The 12,445-nt window shown below is 64.6% G+C and overlaps 1 protein-coding gene across 2 annotated transcripts in view; it reads left to right on the top strand.

Moving 5' to 3' along the window:
* LOC123351536 (sodium/potassium-transporting ATPase subunit alpha-2) overlaps nucleotides 1-12,445 on the top strand; it is a 40,606-nt gene that overhangs the window by 19,750 nt on the left and 8,411 nt on the right. For both annotated transcript variants that reach the window (XM_044990929.1, XM_044990930.1), the window contains 8 exons: nucleotides 166-275; nucleotides 3,979-4,113; nucleotides 5,032-5,221; nucleotides 5,420-5,595; nucleotides 6,167-6,303; nucleotides 6,385-6,535; nucleotides 8,476-8,644; nucleotides 9,167-9,321. In XM_044990929.1, coding sequence (XP_044846864.1) covers nucleotides 166-275; nucleotides 3,979-4,113; nucleotides 5,032-5,221; nucleotides 5,420-5,595; nucleotides 6,167-6,303; nucleotides 6,385-6,535; nucleotides 8,476-8,644; nucleotides 9,167-9,321 — 1,223 coding nt within the window. The remainder of the gene's footprint in view (nucleotides 1-165; nucleotides 276-3,978; nucleotides 4,114-5,031; nucleotides 5,222-5,419; nucleotides 5,596-6,166; nucleotides 6,304-6,384; nucleotides 6,536-8,475; nucleotides 8,645-9,166; nucleotides 9,322-12,445) is intronic.

Raw genomic sequence — 12,445 nt, 5'->3', positions numbered from 1 at the left:
TGGCTATGGGGGGAATTCCAGGGTACTCCAGTCCCAGCCTCTGCCAGCAGGGGGCACTGTACATGACAATGCCGCAGCTAGGCAGTGGGGCGCGGCTCACAGCTCCAGTCCTGTGGCTGGGGGTCTGGGTGGGGTCATGTGGCTGACTGGTGTGTCTCCTGCCAGGTGCAACCTTCGATAAGCGCTCGCCCACCTGGGCAGCCCTGGCCCGCATCGCCGGCCTGTGCAATCGAGCCGTCTTCAAGGCAGGCCAAGAGAACGTCTCCATCTCCAAGGCAAGCTGGGTTCCTGGACCCCACCCCTCACTCCTGGGCTCCCTGCACGGCTCCCCGAAATGAGATGGGCCCCAGCGCTGAGCGCACCAGACTCCCCAGGGGATATGGGCTCTGCAGGTCTCCCCCTGTCTCCCCCGTCCTTCACGCTGCTCTGATCCCAGCCTGGGACACCACGTGAGATGGAGGAGGGGGCCCGTGAGGAGCTGCACTGAGATGGGATCATGGCTTCCCACAGCCACAGCCAGCTGGGCTCAGACTGCCCAGGGGGCCTGGACGGCCCCCAGCCTCTGCCACACTGCCAGAGCTCTGTCCCGCCCGGACCCCCGCCAGGGAGCGGGTCTCAGACCTGTGCAGCACCCCCTGGGGAGAGGGCAGCCCATGGGAGTGTGCTTTCCTAGGGCCGGATCCCAGAGCCAGGGGCTGTTCAGTCTGACCCATAGTACGTGGCTGGGTTGTTCCCTGCCTCAGCAGGATTGTCAGCCTCAGAGCAATGCCCAGCGAGCCCCATAGCCCGTCCGCCAGCCCCGCCAGATCAGAGCAATGCCCAGCGAGCCCCACAGCCCGTCTGCCAGCCCCGCCAGATCAGAGCAATGCCCAGCGAGCCCCACAGCCCGTCTGCCAGCCCCGCCAGGTCAGAGCAATGCCAGCGAGCCCCATAGCCCATCCGCCAGCTCCGCCAGATCAGAGCAATGCCCAGCAAGCCCCATAGCCTGTCCGCCAGATCAGAGCAATGCCCAGCGAGCCCCATAGCCCGTCCGCCAGATCAGAGCAATGCCCAGCGAGCCCCATAGCCCGTCCGCCAGATCAGAGCAATGCCCAGTGAGCCCCATAGCCCGTCCGCCAGCCCCGCCAGGTCAGAGCAATGCCCAGCGAGCCCCATAGCCCATCCGCCAGCCCCGCCAGATCAGAGCAATGCCCAGCGAGCCCCATAGCCTGTCTGCCAGCCCCGCCAGATCAGAGCATGCCCAGCGAGCCCCATAGCCCATCCGCCAGCTCCACCAGATCAGAGCAATGCCAGTGAGCCCCATAGCCCGTCCGCCAGCCCCGCCAGATCAGAGCAATGCCCAGCGAGCCCCACAGCCCGTCTGCCAGCCCCGCCAGATCAGAGCAATGCCCAGCGAGCCCCACAGCCCGTCTGCCAGCCCCGCCAGATCAGAGCAATGCCCAGCGAGCCCCATAGCCCGTCCGCCAGCCCCGCCAGATCAGAGCAATGCCCAGCGAGCCCCACAGCCCGTCTGCCAGCCCCGCCAGATCAGAGCAATGCCCAGCGAGCCCCATAGCCTGTCCGCCAGATCAGAGCAATGCCCAGCGAGCCCCATAGCCCGTCCGCCAGATCAGAGCAATGCCCAGCGAGCCCCATAGCCCGTCCGCCAGATCAGAGCAATGCCCAGTGAGCCCCATAGCCCGTCCGCCAGCCCCGCCAGGTCAGAGCAATGCCCAGCGAGCCCCATAGCCCATCCGCCAGCCCCGCCAGATCAGAGCAATGCCCAGCGAGCCCCATAGCCTGTCTGCCAGCCCCGCCAGATCAGAGCATGCCCAGCGAGCCCCATAGCCCATCCGCCAGCTCCACCAGATCAGAGCAATGCCAGTGAGCCCCATAGCCCGTCCGCCAGCCCCGCCAGATCAGAGCAATGCCCAGCGAGCCCCACAGCCCGTCTGCCAGCCCCGCCAGATCAGAGCAATGCCCAGCGAGCCCCATAGCCCGTCCGCCAGCCCCGCCAGATCAGAGCAATGCCCAGCGAGCCCCACAGCCCGTCTGCCAGCCCCGCCAGATCAGAGCAATGCCCAGCGAGCCCCACAGCCCGTCCGCCAGATCAGAGCAATGCCCAGTGAGCCCCATAGCCCGTCCGCCAGCCCCGCCAGATCAGAGCAATGCCCAGCGAGCCCCATAGCCCGTCCGCCAGCCCCGCCAGATCAGCGCAATGCCAGTGAGCCCCATAGCCCGTCCGCCAGCCCCGCCAGATCAGCGCAATGCCAGCGAGCCCCATAGCCTGTCTCCAGCCCCGCCAGATCAGAGCAATGCCCAGCGAGCCCCATAGCCCGTCCGCCAGCCCCGTCAGATCAGAGCAATGCCCAGCGAGCCCCATAGCCCGTCCGCCAGCCCCGCCAGATCAGAGCAATGCCAGTGAGCCCCATAGCCCGTCCGCCAGCCCCGCCAGATCAGCGCAATGCCAGTGAGCCCCATAGCCCGTCCGCCAGCCCCGCCAGATCAGAGCAATGCCCAGCGCGCCCCATATCCCGTCTCCAGCCCCGCCAGATCAGAGCAATGCCCAGCGAGCCCCATAGCCCATCCGCCAGCCCCGCCAGATCAGAGCAATGCCAGTGAGCCCCATAGCCCGTCTCCAGCCCCGCCAGATCAGAGCAATGCCCAGCGAGCCCCACAGCCCGTCCGCCAGCCCCACCAGATCAGAGCAATGCCCAGCAAGCCCCATAGCCCGTCTCCAGCCCCGCCAGATCAGAGCAATGCCCAGCGAGCCCCACAGCCCGTCCGCCAGCCCCACCAGATCAGAGCAATGCCCAGCGAGCCCCACAGCCCGTCTGCCAGCCCCGCCAGATCAGAGCAATGCCCAGCGAGCCCCACAGCCCGTCCGCCAGATCAGAGCAATGCCCAGTGAGCCCCATAGCCCGTCCGCCAGCCCCGCCAGATCAGAGCAATGCCCAGCGAGCCCCATAGCCTGTCCGCCAGCCCCGCCAGATCAGAGCAATGCCCAGCGAGCCCCACAGCCCGTCTGCCAGCCCCGTCAGATCAGAGCAATGCCAGCGAGCCCCATAGCCCATCCGCCAGCCCCGCCAGATCAGAGCAATGCCCAGCGAGCCCCATAGCCCGTCCGCCAGCCCCGTCAGATCAGAGCAATGCCCAGCGAGCCAATAACCCCTTCTCTGCCTCAGTAGGACAGAGCTGTGGCCTGTGTCCCCCCATGCCCCTGACTCTGCCTCCCAGCATCAGAGCCATGAAGGCAGCTAGTCCTTTATCCCCCTGCTGTGTTGGATCAGACCCATGTAAACCAGTGTCCCTGGCTCCTGGATCAGAGCACTGGGCCCACAGGTTACCTGCAGTGTCCAGCACCCCATATTTTAGATCAGATGTCCCCGAACTTTGTTATGGGGGGGACATGTTACACCTCCCCTCCCATTGACCTTGGCCACACAGCTGCACTCGCCCCCATTGGCCATCACCCAGCCACACCTCCCCTCCCATTGGCCAGGGACCCACTACCCCAGCCACACCTCCCCTGCCTCACACTGATTGTGGCCCCACCTTGCCTCCTGACCCATTGGCCATAACCTCGCCCTGCCACTGCAGCCACTGGCCACAGCCAGGCCTCCCCTCCCATTGGCCGGTGCCCCTTCCCCACACCATCCATTGGCCACACCCATGCCTCCCCTCCCATTGGCCATGGCCCCACCCAACCTCCTCACACATTGGCCATAGCCTTGCCCCACTTCCACATCCATTGGCCTCTGCCATCCCTCCTATTCTATTGGGCACGGCCTCCCCCTGCCTCCCCTCCTATTGGCCATGACCCCAGCCGCACCTTCCCTCCTATTGGCCAGGGCTCCACTACCCCACCCCATCCATTGGCCACGGTCATGACCGCCCTCCCCAGACGCACCTCTCATCCCTTCACCCCACCAGTCTGCCCAGCAGTGCCCCCTGTGGGCTGCCCTTGCCCCGCAGTGACGGCTCCTCTCCCCTCGGCAGCGGGACACAGCGGGCGACGCCTCCGAGTCGGCCCTGCTCAAGTGCATCCAGCTCTCCTGCGGCTCCGTCAAGAAGATGCGGGACAAGAACCCCAAAGTGACAGAGATTCCCTTCAACTCCACCAACAAGTACCAGGTGGGCTGGGGCTGGGGCTGGAGCATGGGCCCGGGGCGCAGAGGGGCACAAGCTGGGTTGATATGGGCACAGCTCAGGAACAGACGTGGGGCTGGGGGGTCAGTGTGCGACGGAGAGGGAATCGGGCTGTGGCTTGGCGATGGCATTGGGGATAAGTGTGGGAATGCAATGGGCCTACGGGAAAGTTGTGCCCCTTGGGGGCAGCCATGCAGTGGGGCGCTGGCCACTCAGCTCCCAGCAGCCCCACAGCATCTTCAGCCCCCAGCTGCTCAGTGGGGCACTGGCCACTCGGCTCCCAGCAGCCCCACAGCATCCTCATCCCCCAGCTGCTCAGTGGGGCGCTGGCCACTCAGCTCCCAGCCCCACAGCATCCTCAGCCCCCAGCTGCTCAGTGGGGCGCTGGCCACTCAGCTCCCAGCCCCACAGCATCCTCAGCCCCCAGCTGTGCAGTGGGGTGCTGGCCACTTGGCCCCCAGCATCCACAGTCCCCAGCTGAGCCGGCTGATCTTGGCTGTTGCCAATATTCATTCAGCAGATTCAGTCCCCATGGATAATAGTTGGGCATAGACAGGAGGCTGCGCTCTGGCCAGCGACCAGCTCCCAGCTGCAGCCTGCTGAGCCCCCAGACACAGCGCCAGGAGGAGCTGGAGGGAGCCAGGGAGCCCCAGGCCTGCTCAGGCTGCGTGTGCAGGGAGAGCAGCCCAGGGCAGAGGGCGGGGAGGAGAGGCACTGGCATGGGATGGGGAGGAGAGCAGGTGAGTTGGGGGCAAAAGGATGGGAAGGCCTAGAGAGACAGAGGGAAAGGTCCTGGGGTGGCCATAGGGGGAGAGGCAGGCGACTTGGGGTGCAGCACTGGAGGGAGGCGAGTCCCGTCCTCCCAGCATGGCTCCCCCTAGTCGGCTTCCCCCTGTGTTCCAGCTGTCCATCCACGAGCGTGAGGACAATCCCGAGGGCTACTTGCTGGTGATGAAAGGCGCGCCGGAGCGCATCCTCGACCGTTGCTCCACCATCCTGGCGCAGGGCCAGGAGCTGCCCCTGGACGAGGAGATGAGAGACGCTTTCCAGAACGCCTACCTCGAGCTGGGCGGGCTGGGGGAGCGAGTGCTGGGTGAGGGCGCCCGGGTGCTGGGAGGGAAGGGCCGGGGGGGGGCCCATGGGGGGAGACTATGAATGAAACACCGTGTGTGTGTGTGTGTGCGCGCGCACGCGCGCGCGGGGGGTTGTGAGTACCAACAGGGCAGGGATGATTGTGCACGGTGCGGGGGTGTCTGGCTGCGGCTCACGCTGGCGCTCTCGGCTCTCCCAGGCTTCTGCCACCTCCACCTGCCCCAAGACAAGTTTCCCCGGGGGTTCAAGTTTGACGTGGACGAGATCAACTTCCCCACCACCGGCCTGTGCTTCGTGGGGCTCATGTCCATGATCGACCCGCCCCGGGCGGCTGTGCCAGATGCGGTGGGCAAGTGCCGGAGTGCAGGGATTAAGGTAAGGCCATTAGGCAGAGATCTCACCATCCGGTCAGGCGACCCCATGCTCCAGGCTGGGGACGGAGCATAGGTGGGGCCGTGCAGACAGACAGCTCTGCTTGCTGCCGCGCTGGATACAAAGCCAGGGACCCTGGGTGAAACCCAGCAGGCATGATGCATTGGCTCAGACACTGCATTATCAAGAGCAGAACCCAGGAGTCCTGGCTCCTGCTTTAACCACTAGACCACACTCCCCACTGCATCTAGGAGTCCTGACTCCCAGACACTCTGCTCTAACCACTCCTCCCTAGTGCTGGCTTAAACCACTAGACCCCACTCCCCGCTGTGTTTAAGAGTCCTGACTTCCAGCCACCATCCCCAGTCTAAAAACTAGACCTCGCTTCTCTCCCAGAGCTGGGAACAGAACCCAGGAGTCCTGGCTCCCAGCTGCCCTGCTCTAACCACTAGTCCCTACTCCTCCCAGAGCTGGGAACAGAACCCAGGAGTCCTGGCTCCCAGCCCCATTGCCAGGGCACTGGGCCCTGCCCATCAGTGTCCATGCCCTGACTGCTGCCTGGCTCCACCCCCAGGTGATCATGGTGACCGGCGACCACCCCATCACCGCCAAGGCCATCGCCAAGGGCGTGGGCATCATCTCCGAGGGCAACGAGACAGTGGAGGACATCGCGGCCCGGCTCAACATCCCTGTTAGCCAGGTCAACCCCAGGTAGGCTGGCCCTGGCTCCTAGGGCCCCCCCGGCCGGGCTGTGGGGAGCTGGCCAGCCCTGACGCTGCTCTCGCCCCGCAGGGAAGCCAAGGCCTGTGTGGTGCACGGCTCTGACCTCAAGGACATGACTCCGGAGCAGCTGGACGAGATCCTCAAGAACCACACGGAGATTGTCTTTGCCCGCACTTCCCCCCAGCAGAAGCTCATCATCGTGGAGGGCTGCCAGAGGCAGGTGAGAACTTGCGCCCTGGGGGGGGGATCCCTGAGCACCCAGCCTGCCCCCTGCTGGTCAGCCTGACCCACACACCTGCCCCTAACTGCCCCACTGGAGAGGCCTAGGCCAGTGCCCTCCAGGCCGCACGTCCCTGGGGACAGCTCTCAGCCTGGGTCGCTCTGAACGGCTGGCTGGCCAGTGCAGCCAGGCGGGGAGAAGTCCGTGCCCTTCCGAAACCTGCCCCCCTGCCCTGCTTCTGATAGAGCTGGCCACTCTGGGTTAGTGACCCCCAGGGGAATTGCCATGGATACCACAGCACTCGTGTGTCCGTGGGTTGAGCCGTGCCCAGCGGGCGCCAATGCTCGGTGCCATCTGGGCAGCTCCACTCTCCTCCCGATGGCCACCGTGCGGTCCAGCTCCTGGCCGGCGAGCTCAGAGCCAGGCCCACTGGGGTCACCCCCTCCCCTAGCGCAGAGCCCCAAGGACATAAATGCGGAATAATTACTGTAGCCACTAGACCCCACCATACTCCCAAAGCTGGGGATAGAACCCAGGAGTCCTGCCTCCCAACCGCCCTGCTCGATCCACTAAACTGTACTCCCCAGCCACGCCTGGACTAGAACCCAGGAGCCCTGGCTCTCAGCCCCCCACTGCTGTAACCTCTAGACCCCACTCCCCATCTGGAGTAAGAAATAGAACCCAGGAGTCCTGACACCTAGGCCTCCCTGCTGTGACCAATACCTGCCAATCCCATCCTGGAGCTGGGAGTAGAACCCAGGAGTCCTGTTCCCTCCAGCCTTTCTTTCACTCCCAATCCATGCAGCCCCCCGTGGCTCAAGGACTCACTCACCAGCTCCATCTCTTGGCCGGGGCCCCCCCTGCCCAGCCCCAAGCCCTGCGATGTGTGGCAGGAAACGGGTGACTCAGACTCATAGACTTCAAGGTCAGAAGGGACCATTATGATCATCTAGTCTGACCTCCTGCACAACGCAGGCCCCAGAATCTCACCCACCCACTCCTGTAACAAACCCCTAACCTATGTCTGAGTTATCGAAGTTCTCAAATCGTGGTTTGAAGACCTCAAGCTGCAGAGAATCCTCCAGCAAGTGACCCGTGCCCCATGCTGCAGAGGAAGGCGAAAAACCTCCAGGGCCTCTGCCAATCTGCCCTGGAGGAAAATTCCTTCCCGACCCCAAATATGGCGATCAGCTAAACCCTGAGCATGTGGGCAAGACTCACCCGCCAGCACCCAGGAAAGAATTCTCTGTAGTAACTCAGATCCCACCCCAGCTAACATCCCATCACAGACCATTGGGCATACTTACCTGCTGATAATCAAAGATCTATTGCCAAATTAATTGCCAAAATGAGGCTATCCCATCATACCATCCCCTCCATAAACTTATCAAGCTTAGTCTTAAAGCCAGATATGTCTTTTGCCCCCACCACTCCCCTTGGAAGGCTGTTCCAGAGCCTCACTCCTCTAATGGTTAGAAACCTTCGTCTAATTTCAAGTCTAAACTTCCTAGTGTCTGGTTTATATCCATTTGTTCTTGTGTCCACACTGGTACTGAGCTTAAATAATTCCTCTCCCTCCCTAATATTTATCCCTCTGATATATTTATAAAGAGCAATCATATCCCCCCTCTGCCTTCTTTTGGTTAGGCTAAACAAGCCAAGCTTGTGACAGTCCCAGGGTGAATGCAGTGAGCTGGGCCATGTTTGGCCCAAACATCAGTGCTATCTGGGCAGGAGGGACCTGGTCAGGATTGGGGGTGTACGTCTCCTTCTGTCCCCCCGCGCCCCCTACAGCACGGTTGTGCAGTGGAGCCAGTGCCTCTTGCTTAGTCACCCCGCCCCCAGCGCCTTCCCCTTGGGGGTCTCCCACCCTGCCCAGCCCCCAGCTGGAGGGCTGGCACTGCCCCCTCCGGGTGCCAATCCTGCCTCTCCCTCCTTAGGGGGCCATCGTGGCCGTGACAGGGGACGGCGTGAACGACTCGCCCGCCCTGAAGAAGGCCGACATTGGCATCGCCATGGGCATCGCCGGCTCCGACGTCTCCAAGCAGGCGGCCGACATGATCCTGCTGGACGACAACTTCGCCTCCATCGTGACGGGGGTGGAGGAAGGTGGGTGCCCGGGCTGGTGTGGGGGCAGGGAGGCGGGCAGCGCCCTCCCTCCCGGCATCCCTCTCCCTCAAACCCAGCCAATTTGTGAGCTGAACATCAGCGAAGCACCAGGCAGGCACCGGGATCCAGGGCACCCGAGGAGGTGGACCTGGCACTGGTTCGCCCAGCCCAGTCCCCGCCCCAGATCAGCCCCCTGCTGCCTTGCCATGGGGCAGTCCTCCAACAACAGAGCCCTGATGGGTGCCCAAAGCTCCCCAAGCTGGCTGGAGCGAGCCATGTGCTGGTGCTGCTGGGCTTGGAGCCTGGCCCGGTGTCGCTGTCTCTGGGCCAGACTGGCACCCGGCAGGCTGAGAGTGGAGGAAGCTGATGTTCTCGCTGCCCTGATTGTGCCAGGCCTTGCCAGAGGCAGCAACACGGCCCTCCCCACCCCCTCTGACCCCCCCCCCCCCCCGCCGTCTTCGTCCTCTGCCCAGCCCCCCTCTGCCCCGCCCCTCTCCTTCTCCCTGTGCTTGCTCCTGCCAGGCCGCCTGATCTTTGATAACCTCAAGAAATCCATCGCCTACACGCTGACCAGCAACATCCCCGAGATCACCCCCTTCCTGCTCTTCATCATCATCAATATCCCGCTGCCCCTGGGCACCGTCACCATCCTCTGCATCGACCTGGGCACCGACATGGTGTGTGGGGGGGGCGGGGAAGGGAGCAGGGTGTGATGGGAGGGAGGGGGGATGATATTGGAAGTGGGGGAGGGGTGAATGAGAGCGGGATGGGGGAGGGGAACAGTGCCCTTAGCCTTGGCCCCAGCTGAGCCCTGAGGATGCCCCTTCTCTTGCCCATGGCTCAAGGGTGCCGGGGCGAACTGGGTGCAGCAGGCTGCCAGGGCCGCTGGAGACCCAAGGGGCCGGGTCAGGGGATTGGGCCCTGCAGGCAGTGAGGCCAACGGCCCCTTCTCCTCCTGGCACGGGGATGGAAGCAGTGCGGATTCAAGCCTGGCTTGGTTTGCGTGGCGTGATGGGCTCTGCCCTCCCTGGGCTCCGGCCGGCCCCGTTCCCTGCGTCCCAGGCCCCAGCCCCGGGCTGCCATGGCGGGAAGAGAGTGGATTGAGCTGGTAGCACCAATCCCAGACTGGCTGCACTACGGTTTGTGCTCCGCGTCATGGCATGAAAGGCCCCCAGCCCCCAGCACAGCCCTTCCCCCCGACCTCCACCCCCGCCCCCAGGACAGGCAGGTCAGTGGGGGCTGGAGGGATGGACAGCTGGCTCTGCTGGGCAAAATCGTACCCCTCCCCCCTGTCTCAGCCTATCTCAGTGGGGGCAACCCAAGCTGAATAACCCACACGCTAGACGGATGTGTGGGTGGATGGGCAAGTCAGTCAATGGGTGGAGAGAGAGAGGGACAGGCAGGTCTGTGGGCGGATGGATGGAGGGAAGGACAGGCAGGTCAGTGGATAGATGGAAGGGGGGAGGGAGGGACAGACAGGCAGGTCAGTGGGGGCTGGAGGGATGGACAGGCAGGTTGGTGGGGGCTGGAGGGAAGGACAGGCAGGTCAGTGGGGGCTGGAGGGATGGACAGGCAGGTCAGTGGGGGCTGGAGGGAAGGACAGGCAGGTCAGTGGGGCCGGAGGGATGGACAGGCAGGTCAGTGGGGGTTGGAGGGATGGACAGGCAGGTCAGTGGGGGTTGGAGGGAAGGACAGGCAGGTCAGTGGGGGTTGGAGGGAAGGACAGGCAGGTCAGTGGGGGTTGGAGGGAAGGACAGGCAGGTCAGTGGGGGTTGGAGGGAAGGACAGGCAGGTCAGTGGGGGTTGGAGGGAAGGACAGGCAGGTCAGTGGGGGTTGGAGGGAAGGACAGGCAGGTCGGTGGGGGTTGGAGGGAAGGACAGGCAGGTCAGTGGGGGCTGGAGGGATGGACAGGCAGGTCAGTGGGGGCTGGAGGGATGGACAGGCAGGTCGGTGGGGGTTGGAGGGAAGGACAGGCAGGTCAGTGGGGGCTGGAGGGATGGACAGGCAGGTCAGTGGGGGTTGGAGGGAAGGACAGGCAGGTCAGTGGGGGCTGGAGGGAAGGACAGGCAGGTCAGTGGGGGCTGGAGGGATGGACAGGCAGGTCAGTGGGGGCTGGAGGGAAGGACAGGCAGGTCAGTGGGGCCGGAGGGATGGACAGGCAGGTCAGTTGGGGATGGAGGGATGGACAGGCAGGTCAGGGGGGGTTGGAGGGAAGGACAGGCAGGTCAGTGGGGGCTGGAGGGAAGGACAGGCAGGTCAGTGGGGCCGGAGGGATGGACAGGCAGGTCAGTGGGGGCTGGAGGGAAGGACAGGCAGGTCAGTGGGGCCGGAGGGATGGACAGGCAGGTCAGTGGGGGCTGGAGGGAAGGACAGGCAGGTCAGTGGGGGCTGGAGGGAAGGACAGGCAGGTCAGTGGGGGCTGGAGGGAAGGACAGGCAGGTCAGTGGGGGCTGGAGGGAAGGACAGGCAGGTCAGTGGGGGTTGGAGGGAAGGACAGGCAGGTCGGTGGGGGTTGGAGGGATGGACAGGCAGGTCGGTGGGGGCTGGAGGGAAGGACAGGCAGGTCGGTGGGGGCTGGAGGGAAGGACAGGCAGGTCAGTGGGGGCTGGAGGGAAGGACAGGCAGGTCAATGGGGGCTGGAGGGAAGGACAGGCAGGTCAGTGGGGGCTGGAGGGATGGACAGGCAGGTCAGTGGGGGCTGGAGGGATGGACAAGCCGGTCAGTGGGGGTTGGAGGGAAGGACAGGCAGGTCAGTGGGGGCTGGAGGGAAGGACAGGCAGGTCGGTGGGGGTTGGAGGGAAGGACAGGCAGGTCGGTGGGGGTTGGAGGGAAGGACAGGCAGGTCGGTGGGGGTTGGAGGGATGGACAGGCAGGTCAGTGGGGGCTGGAGGGAAGGACAGGCAGGTCAGTGGGGGTTGGAGGGATGGACAGGCAGGTCAGTGGGGCCGGAGGGATGGACAGGCAGGTCAGTGGGGGTTGGAGGGATGGACAGGCAGGTCAGTGGGGGCTGGAGGGAAGGACAGGCAGGTCAGTGGGGCCGGAGGGATGGACAGGCAGGTCAGTGGGGGCTGGAGGGAAGGACAGGCAGGTCAGTGGGGTCGGAGGGATGGACAGGCAGGTCAGTGGGGACTGGAGGGAAGGACAGGCAGGTCAGTGGGGCCGGAGGGATGGACAGGCAGGTCAGTGGGGGCTGGAGGGAAGGACAGGCAGGTCAATGGGGGTTGGAGGGATGGACAGGCAGGTCAGTGGGGGCTGGAGGGAAGGACAGGCAGGTCAATGGGGGTTGGAGGGATGGACAGGCAGGTCAGTGGGGTTGGAGGGATGGACAGGCAGGTCAGTGGGGGCTGGAGGGAAGGACAGGCAGGTCGGTGGGGGCTGGAGGGAAGGACAGGCAGGTCAGTGGATAGACGGAAGGGGGGAGGGAGGGATGGACAGGCAGGTCAGTGGGGGCTGGAGGGAAGGACAGGCAGGTCAGTGGATAGACGGAAGGGGGGAGGGAGGGATGGACAGGCAGGTCAGTGGGGGCTGGAGGGAAGGACAGGCAGGTCAGTGGGGGTTGGAGGGATGGACAGGCAGGTCGGTGGGGGCTGGAGGGATGGACAGGCAGGTCAGTGGGGGCTGGAGGGATGGACAAGCCGGTCAGTGGGGGTTGGAGGGAAGGACAGGCAGGTCAGTGGGGGCTGGAGGGAAGGACAGGCAGGTCGGTGGGGGTTGGAGGGAAGGACAGGCAGGTCAGTGGGGGCTGGAGGGAAGGACAGGCAGGTCGGTGGGGGCTGGAGGGACGGACAGGCAGGTCAGTG

This window comes from Mauremys mutica, chromosome 17 (assembly GCF_020497125.1).
Source record: "Mauremys mutica isolate MM-2020 ecotype Southern chromosome 17, ASM2049712v1, whole genome shotgun sequence".
In the NCBI taxonomy this organism is placed as follows: Eukaryota; Metazoa; Chordata; order Testudines; family Geoemydidae; genus Mauremys; species Mauremys mutica.
The sequence above is the reverse complement of the archived record's forward strand: the minus strand, read 5'-3'. Positions and strand labels throughout refer to the sequence as shown.